Source organism: Zonotrichia leucophrys, chromosome 2, assembly GCF_028769735.1.
Source record: "Zonotrichia leucophrys gambelii isolate GWCS_2022_RI chromosome 2, RI_Zleu_2.0, whole genome shotgun sequence".
Lineage (NCBI taxonomy): Eukaryota > Metazoa > Chordata > Aves > Passeriformes > Passerellidae > Zonotrichia > Zonotrichia leucophrys.
Window position 1 is genome coordinate 95,111,412 of NC_088171.1, and position 10,406 is coordinate 95,121,817.

The following is a 10,406-nucleotide window of genomic DNA, read 5'->3' on the forward strand; positions in this document are numbered from 1 at the left end:
TCAACCACAATTTTAAGCAAGCAAACCTCTCTCCCTGTCACTACCAACTACTCACACCAACAGCTCCCATCCCCCTTCTTCTCATGGTCACCAAAGCAAAGTTAACTTTTTGCCACCTCATTCCACCAGTGGATGTCATTTTTTTAACAGTATCTTTCCCAACTTTGGGCCAATCCTTCTAAACCATGATGATAAAGACAGAAGTCCCTTTTTCAGTTGGGATACTGAACTTTAGGACTGCTGCTTGCCTTAGTACTAAGTGTTAAACACCAATGTTTGCACCATCAGACTATTTCCCATTAGTCACAGTGCCTGCATCCTCAGAAAGGGCTCAAACCCACCCTGCATGGCCAGAGGATGTGTTCAGAGTGAGGTGCCTATGGCTTAGAAGAAGTAAATATGTCTTGGACATTAAAGCAAACTACAATAAAGTAAAATATTAAAAATGCATGCCTGTAAAAGCAGCAGTTACAGGTGCCACACCTCTGTGCAACTCATTAGCTGTCATTTGGAAGTGCATTGAATTGGACTCTTCTCAGCTCTTTGTATGTACAAACACAGCACACAATGTAAGTATGTCCCTTACATACCTTCTGTCTTCAGCAAGCACAACTAAATCATGATTAGAATCCCATTTAGCATACAAATTGCTAAAAACACATTTTATTAAGGGGGAAAGCTGGTCTTGATTGTTCTGTGTCAATTGTTAACAGCAGTCTCAAACAGAAGAGTCCTTCTACCACCTGTAGAGAAGTCTCCTACCAGCCAGTTCCAGCAAATTCCATGGCAGACTTCCAGGCCAGGACAGTCTTGCACGACAAATCCTGGGATCTGTACCAGTTGTTTAAAGGTGCTGGGAGCTTTTCTGAACAAAAGCAAATAGCTACCACTTCAAGGAGTTTTCTTAAATAGTAAAAAGAGGGACTAGGTACCGAAGGTCAGGTTGGCAAATCTAACAAAATGATAAGACAGCTGAACAAAAAATGGCAAGATCACATAACACATATGTTACTTAACTTCGTATATTTTTCTACCATTTTCTTGTTAATTATTTTTAAACCATATGCAAGTTTGGAAAGCTGTTATGTAGGTTCACCTCATTTTTCTTTACTAAAGGAAATGTGGACACAAGTATATGATAGGACCAAATGGCAAAATGCAGATAGAGAAACTAAGAATAGCTGGATCTGGAACAGTCACTTCACATGCAATTATCTCTGATCTAAACAGCTGCACCAAACATATATTTTTTGTTTGGACACATCTGTAGACATGATGTGTATAATTAATTGTTCATTCAAAAATGCAATTTCATGATGCATTTGATTATTTAGATATAAAAGTTTTAATTCTCAGAGCTGACTAAAAATAGTGATTTTAATTTATTCCTGCTGCCTACAATTACCCACAACCATGTATTTTTAAATATTTCCAGACTATAAAAATTACTAATTTTTGCCACTTGTGTTTATCTGCATTTAGACTTTGATTTGGATAAATTAAGCTCTCAAGTGTTCCTTGCTTTATGAAACTCTGCATGTTGTACACTTCAACACAAATAAATGACTTCTACCATTAGAGGTTTAAATAATGTAATGTATTTCATGCTCAGCCTGAAGCTGGATTCCAATGAAGTTGCTAATGCACGTAATGATTAAGTGTAACTCAAATACTAACTGTGTTGTTGAAAACATGACAGGCAATAATTTGGTCTATTATATTCTGCCATTTAATTCCCTAGTACAGACATTCTCTGACACGTTATGAAGCAATGATTTACAATTATTCAAGCTGCAAAGGTCAGAAAGTGACATTATAATCATCTACACAGAGATCCCTTCTAATGCACAAAAACTAGGTAATACCACACAAAAATAGTTTTACTAGAGTAGCAACTTTCTATTTAAGATTTACCAAACTGCACAAGTATAAATAATTAATTTACATTACAGTACGTTAAGGCATCCTTGAAAAGATAATGTTTTTCCTGCTCCTACCAATAAATTTAGGAATAAGTCTTTTTTGCTTGCTAAAGGCAATCTTAAGAGCAGCTTTTCACTAAAAGTAGCCTGTATTAATAGTAATCAGTTAAAAAAATCTGAAAATCTAGAAGATTTTTCAGAAACAACAAACAGGAGTGATGCCTTTTTTTTTTATGCAACTGGTCAAAGCACATCCTTATCTATCAAGAACAAAGATCTATTAGTCACTATGCTCAATATAGGTGAGTAGTTTTGTTAGACATTCTCCAAGCAACCAGTGTCATTAAAATACTGAACTTTATACAAATCTCTGAATTACTCCTAGCATTAACAACAGCAGCAGAAGCGAGGTTATTTCCCTGCTTGGGAGACTATAACTGTCCCCAAATCTTATTTATTTGAGGCTTTAAGAAATAACTGAATTTAGCAAAATATTTATCAGAACATCCTACGTTATCTCCAGAATTAATTGAGAAAAGGAGTTTCAAAGCAAACAGAGAACTAAGGAGCAGAAAGTAAATACAGATTAATACCTCCAGCCAACAAAAGACCAAAACAAAGCAAAATACCCCAAACAAAGAAAACAACAAAAACAAACAACAAAAAACCAAAACACCACATCAAAAAACTTCAAGACATAACTACTCCAGCAAAATACAGGGGAAAAAAAAATCATCTTTTTGACCCCTCTCCAAATTTCTTTGTGTCTAAAAAGGCTTACTTTTGTTCTCAAAACACTTGACTACTATACATTAAATACTATATGTGTAATAAACATAAAAAGGCATTGCTAAAATTGGCCTTTCAAACTGTAGGAATGTAGCAAAAAATGTTTACGCGCACATTTTAAATATTGAACATTTTCCTAACAATCCAAACCTACCTTATACTCATCTTCTTCAATCGATTTTTAAGTGGTCATAAAGGAGAGAGAAAAAAAAAGAAGGAAGCAGCCACTCTTACTTGAAACATGTAACTACATACCCCAAATTTCTGTTTCTAAAAGGAAAGGCAAGAAAAAGGCAAAGGAATAATAGACATATTTTTAAATCAAACATTGCCTATAAATTCTGTTCAAAATCTCAATTGAAGAACAATGCATTTTTCATATCCTACCTAAGGGATAAAATTTGAAAAGTGCATGATAAGCCTTTCACAGCATTTCAGCAGGCAAATGAAACAAAAATTTTAAATGCTGGGCAACCAAGATTTGTTCACCTAACCCAGAATATCAGCGAATTTCAGAGTCAGACTTTCAAAAATGAGAGAAAGTCACACAGAAAATAGACATTACCCCTGAAATAACGGGATATATTTTACAGCCATGGGTATGGAAAAGAAAACAATTAACACACATCTGCAATAAGGCAATGAGTAGCAGACGGTTTATTCCAAATGTTAAAACATTAGCGGTGTCCAATTTCTGTGTCACGTAGTTTCTGCTGTGCAGCTGAAGGAAAACAAACCCTGAACTTCAATTAAAAAAAATAAAACAACACAGCAAAATTACTGCCTTTTTCAACAACTAGCTGAATTATATATTGTGTACTTTCTAGCATGTAAATATGAGGACCATTTGGAAAATTGAGATGCAGCAAAACCTTCCTAAAACAACACCAAAAATACACTTTTTGCTTTTTTTTTCTTTTGCCTTTTTTTTAAGACCAAAATTTTGAAATAATTTGTCTTTAAAAAACGTGGTATTTTGAGACCACACCATGATGTTGCACTGACATTTCACCTTTAAAAAGTGCCCAAGCAGATTCAAAAGCTTTTGAAACACAATTTATCCTCACAACTAGCAGAGGGCTTATTACTGAGAATCTAAAAGTCAGAGGATAGAATATTAACTACTGTAGAAAAGAAAACATAGTGCAGGACCTTCTGTTTGTGACAAAATTACAGAGTTAATGTTCCTGAAAGATCACTTCACCTTTTAAAGCATGATTTTTAAAAAGGTAAAATTTATAGCAATTAAAGCTAATGAAGAAATGCAGCATGAGCTGCTTATGTTCAGGAACTAATAGGTCCACTGAGCATTTCTAAGATTATTTAGCCATCAATGATAATGAATTGACATTGTCAGTGGTGTTAATGTACCAATGCTCTATAGTGCCACTAATCCGATAGCCAATCCTAGCAATTTTATCCTTTTTTATGTTGCTACTTTATTTTTTTAACCAACAAGCTACCCAGTCCTTTCAATTAAAAGAGCACAAATACAGCACAGGTTATTAACACTTTTTTCTCCTCTTCCACATATAAGATGGCATATTCATTATATGGACTATGGTTCAAACTGCTCTGGTCATTCCTCCTTCACATCCCAATCAATTCTTCAGGACTGTTAGCTACAGTGCAAAAATGGCTTTTCCAAATAAATCAGTGCTGGTATATGATTGTTAAAATACATTTTTGGTGCTCATCAAGTGAAATGTGATGATTATTTAAACAAGGATATAAATCAGATTTTTGTAAGCATGGGGTATTGTGGTGTATGTCTCTTACCGATTGTTTTGCCATATCTAAATAGCACAGCTCCATGTTGTTGACGCAAATTAACAATACACAAAAATGGAAAATAAGTAGCTGCCTGGCTACCAGGTATGACATGTCAGCAACACAGAGAAAGCAATCAGCTTAGGAAAGTGACTACCGTTTCAATCCAAAGTTTATATCATTCATACATCTTTTGCTCTCTCTGTTCCATAACTATTGTGAATCCCAGCCGAGAGTTGTGCAATTTCTGAGACAGGTTCTGTCAGACATGTCAATCCTGAAGTGATAGAATGAGTTTTTGAAAAAATGAGGCACTATGCCAAATCCTAATAATTTTCATTCTATTCTTTTTTTTGGAAAAGATGCTGTATTTTCTGGTTTGATTTTTTTTTACTTTTCCTCTCACTATGAAATATTTAAAAAAATATTACGATTTTTCAGTTTAAGTTAAGGGGGAATTGAACAAACAACCAATGTCAAGGACAGCTTCTAAGGAAGAGAGTTTAGCCTTTGCCAAACACTTGTGTGGATCTGTAGTTTTTAACTATCTTCCACGCCAAGTTCTTGGCAATTGATAAAGCAGAGACAGCAAATAAGATTTTTAAACAATATAAAATACCTTACAACATTCATTTTAACTATGCTTCAAAATAAGGAGTAGCACAAGTTATCCTACTACTGATATATAGTGGACTTAAGAATTAGGCTCATACATTTTTATTTCTTATTTCAAGAAGTCAGCAATTAATTTTCTTGAGTAAACTCATCCAAAGTATCTCACGATGCCACATGCAAAATTATTAGAAAAACAGAGAGATGAATCAGTGAAATCACTCAGCTGCATCTTCAGCTGAAGATTCACTTGTCCTCTAAAATGTGTAACTCACTTTGTCCTGCAGCAGATTGGTACACTAAGGCTAAAAAACCTCCTCCTGCTGAATATTATCCCCAACATCACACCACACCATGCATGTGTGCACAGCACCATCTAATTGAACCTGTGCTCTTCTACACATTAGCCATAAGACTGCTATAGCAGGTTACATAGGTTTGCGTAAAATGTTTTTATATGATGCATATATTAGTTAATTTCTTCAGCCTAATAACATTAAAATATATTTTTAATCAGAACTAGGGTATTAAAATCCAACTCTGAATGTCCTATGATGTACCATATATGCCATGGCATTTTAAAACCTTTTAAACATTTCTGCTAAATTAATTAGTTTTGCATTAAGGAGTCTCAATGCCTCCTATTAAATGCAACACATTTGAAGGACAATTAAACATTATGAACGATCCTTCTAAGGAAGTAACGATTGTGAGAAGAAAAACAAGATTTTTTTGGGTAACAAACAGGAACACAAGAACACATAAAAGACTTCAATTTATTTTAAAAGTCTTATGCCTGCAATATTTTAGATCAGTTTGTTTGAAAAATCTGTCTTCTGTTTTGTTTTCATAAAGAATGAAAACCCTAATGGAGTCCCGAAATCTGTTAATGGTACTAAAATTATAACAGTATAGCAAAAGAAAAAACCCCACAAAGTAAAGTCTATATTATATATTTTTTATGTCTTTAAATGGAATTTACAGTTCTCCCTGGCAATGTGAATGAACATCCTATAATTTAGTCAATTTACAGATTACAGGTTCAAATTGACCTTGTAGCCCATAAAATTGCTCATCTTCAGTGCAGGATTAGAAGTGGGAAAAGAATGTCATAACTGTATTTAAGGAATTTACCATAACAATGGAAAGGAGGATATGCATGCATAATTTTAGCCACTCTTGCTCACATCACAGTTTTCAATTCTGAAACAATGCATATTCTGTGCTCTTCTCCTGGTTAACCATGGTGGAGACTGTTTCAATTTACTCACCCACAGACATGACACTTGTATTCCCTCATCCCAAGGTGCCTCTTGACATGGTTTCTGGCATCTCCAAGCTGAGCTGTTGCAAAGTGGCATATCTTGCACTTGAATGGCTTTGATCCTAAGTAAAATTTAGCATAAGATATGAGTTGAATTAGAATAAAATATCACCCATGGTTAAAGAAATAAAAATTCCTGAGGAAAAATAACCTTTTGAAAACCTATCCCACATTTAACCTGTTTGAGATTTTTGCCTAATAAAAAAGTGTCTTGTACATAAATTTATAACTCCCAGGACACAGACAGTGTATTCTATACATTACTCATTAAAGTTTCCTCAAGTTCAAGATCACAGAAAATACCCTCTTAACTTTAAATCTGGTCTTTTCTTGTCATTAAAATCCACAAAATACATTAAAATGAGCAGAAAATACTATAGGTAGATGATGTTTCAAAAAGATGGCAAAAGCTGTTCTATGTCTTTCCCAATGGCCAGATGCTGAAACTCAGGTAATGGTCTTAAAGTGGACTAGTATCAGTTTAAACTGCAAAACATTTTCTTTTTTTTTTAGCAAATATTTTTAAAGTAAAATAACATTACAAGTCTTCCAACTTTGAATAGATTTCACATTAGCATTGGTATTTCAGATTTGTTCTGTCACACACAGCAAATGATTCATCACCTAGCTATTGTAATGGCATGCAATGTATGAATATACAGTGGATAAAATATTATGCCTTTATGACTGTTTTATGGTCAAGAATTTATGATTATTCTGCAAACCAGAAGTATTGACATTTTGGCTATTATTTATTTCAAGAACAAACTTTAATATTAAATGTCTGCTGCAGACCAAAGAACTCTGAAATTATTTCTCCAAGGAAAAAGTATCAACCTATTCCTTGTACCACATCAGTTCAGCAAAAAGTCAAATTATTTGTCTATCTTAATTAACAGTGATCATCTCTCAAGATGGAAAAACTGTCTTTTTTATTGCCATAGTTAAATTTGGCACATGTCAGTCCCCAGGTTATTACGCAGCAACATCATTCTAGAAGCACTTTCCCACTTTCTGACCACTAAATCCTTAAATCAATAAATCAAAATCAGAGAATTGCAGTTAAAAGTAAGTACAATATGGTCAAAGAGTCTCCATATTATGTTTAGTATATGTTTTGTGAAGTACTTCTTCCAATACAGTTAAGCATAATATGAAATATGTGATCTTTAATAAATATACATAAAGAGCTCTGATAAGAAAAATGTTGCACTATATCATACTTGATCAATGAACCTTTTTACTTTGCCCTTGAAAATAGAACATCCTCCAAGAATCTACTTGTGAAATTGAGGATCTTAGTAAAAAATTTTAGAGTCTTAAATTTCAATTTAATTCTCAAAAGCTAACGAAAAATGAAGCATTTAATTTTAATCTTCTAACTGAAATAAAAAAGTCAACAGTACTAAGCACAGGCAGACAAGGTTGAATATTTCACAGTTCAATGACAATGAAGCCAGATCTCTTAATACTTCCATTTCTACTGTTGGAAGTAGATGTAAAATATATTTAGCACCTCAATGGTTATATCTAGTCAGCTTTATATGTTTAAATGTCAAAAGCAGGTTCAGACTGCAGCTCACAGCAATCACATTCTATCCATCACACTGAAAAAAACCCCAGTTTATTTAAATGATCCTGATAAAACTGAATTAATCATTAATTTGGTGACATTTCAAATCAACATTGCATTCTACAAAGAGACCAGGGCAAATAAAAAATAAAACCTTATCTTTGCATTAAAAGACCACTAAAAGTTAATGCTTTAACTTGTGATCTTTAGCTGGACAATTAATAACAACAACGTCACAGGTGAAGATGGTTTTTTTTTAAATCTATTGGTGTTTATACTGCTCTTTTTTTCTCACAGAATTCAAATACCATGTGGATTTTATCCTATGTTCCCTTAGTTTCTCTCCTACTGATTAAATTGTAAATTCGTTCCTCATTCTGTTACTGCAGGTGTCCCACAGGGCCTCCATACAAGACCTTTGCTGTTTTCCATTTACATGACTCCTTTGTGAAGAACTCGAGTTCAGACCAATCGTGACTACAGTGTGCTGACAATACAGAAATGTATTATTCTGTTGACTGCTCTCATCCAAAAATCACTGAGGCCTTGAGGGCTTTTGATTTTTTTTTTCTCAGATCCAGAGCAGAATATCTGTTAACATCTCCATTTAAACTCCATGAAAATTCAAGTGCTGGCAGGCTCCAGTCGGTACTTATCACCTGAAACAAAAGCAGCGTATCTCCCTTTCAGGTTGCTGGTGCCAAATTTGTTCCAGTATGTTCTTGGATGGAACAACCCAAAATTTTATACTAAAAATGAAGACATTATACTGTGATTTAAATTAATGGTTAAAAAAAAAAATTGTATTTGCCATAAAGCTGTCTGAAGCAATGTAAAACATTTAACCATTTCTTAGCCATATTTATCACCAACTTCAATGGTTCTCTTATGCTGTTTTAAACTGTGATACTACTGGATTCACATTTGGCTTTAAGTTCTCAGAAAAAAAAGAGAAAAATGCTTTCACTATATCATCTTTCCAACCAAATTATTCAAAAAATAGCCAAAAAAATCCAAAAAAACCCAAAAAATCCGCCAAACTACTTTACCCACAAGTTATGGCATGGAAAACAAATGTACATTTTCTGATGGTAGCAGGAAACAATAAGGCCCTTAACAACTGGGGGAACACCAAACCAACCAACAACATACAAAAACAAAACAGAACAATAACAACAAAACAAACAAAAACTAACACCACCAAACCAAACTGAAAATAAGACTAAATTTAAGAGTTCAGGTCCAACAGACAAAAACCATTCTACTGTTTCATAAAAAAAGAACTGAGTCCATAATCCTTGCTTTACATTAGGACAATAAAGACCCAAAGCTTTAAGAAAAAATTCACTGTTGCAGCTTTAGGCCTGCCAAAGGCAACCTGACCTGCACCTGCAGGCATTGCTGTGCTCCCATCTCAGGCCCAATACAAAGTGAGCAGAACCACACAAAATGTCATCATACCATTTCCTCCTAGGTTTAGGACATGGGGAGTAACACAGCATATTTGCATTGTGCACAACTGCCACTAACTGAGAAACTGATGAGAAAAGAAACACAGATGATGCAGTTGCAGGTGATTTTTCCTCAGATGTTGATTGTTAATTAAGTTTATGGGACCTCCATCAATTGCAAACTAAAAAGTCTTCCACCTCTACTACTCCTTTTATTTTTCTTTACACTTCCTCATTTTCACTTGTCAACATGTGATGGATTTACTTGTTAGGTCCTCTACAGTGATGCTTTCCTTTCATTTGCAATGTGAAAATCTCCTACATTATTTAATGGTATTTTGAAACAGTATTTTTCTATTAATGGAAATTATTAGTTGTATCTTTATGCAACTTTCCCTTCCCTTTCCTCCATCACCTCAAATCATCACTGATTACTCAATTAAAAAAAAAGGAAGGGAGTTGGTGATGGTTACACATACATACACATGTATATAAACCTATTTATGCACATCCAGATGCTAATGAAAGACTTTTTTAAAAGCATATAATCAGAATAATAAATGGGAAAATGTGTGGCTGTGCTTTTGTGCACCTGTTGTTACCCTGGATAGATCAGAAGCTAGAAATGGTGGACTTTGCCTCACCAATATTACACACAGTTGGTGCAGTAGGTCATTTCCTTCTGCCACTGCTCCCAATCACCTAAACATATTTGTTTGTTATTAAACTGCATCCTCTGTGATACAGATGAGAAGAAAAGGTTCTATAAGAAGAGAACCACAAACAGGAAAATACAGATTGGAAGAGAAAGCCTTCTTGCCATTAAGTATTAATAAAAGTCTCCACATTACTATTTATGTGAATAAGCAAAGCATAAGAAAACTATTTCATTTAAAGTTGTAATGAGAAAGAGGACAGATAAAACTCTGTTCTGTAACCCTTCTATACTTCTGCACCAAAAAATT

General features: G+C 34.1%; 1 protein-coding gene across 2 annotated transcripts in view; it reads right to left on the reverse strand.

Moving 5' to 3' along the window:
- The window catches only part of ZNF407 (zinc finger protein 407), a 340,268-nt gene that overhangs the window by 295,474 nt on the left and 34,388 nt on the right, over positions 1-10,406 (reverse strand). For both annotated transcript variants that reach the window (XM_064705737.1, XM_064705739.1), the window contains exon 3: positions 6,365-6,479. In XM_064705737.1, coding sequence (XP_064561807.1) covers positions 6,365-6,479 — 115 coding nt within the window. The remainder of the gene's footprint in view (positions 1-6,364; positions 6,480-10,406) is intronic.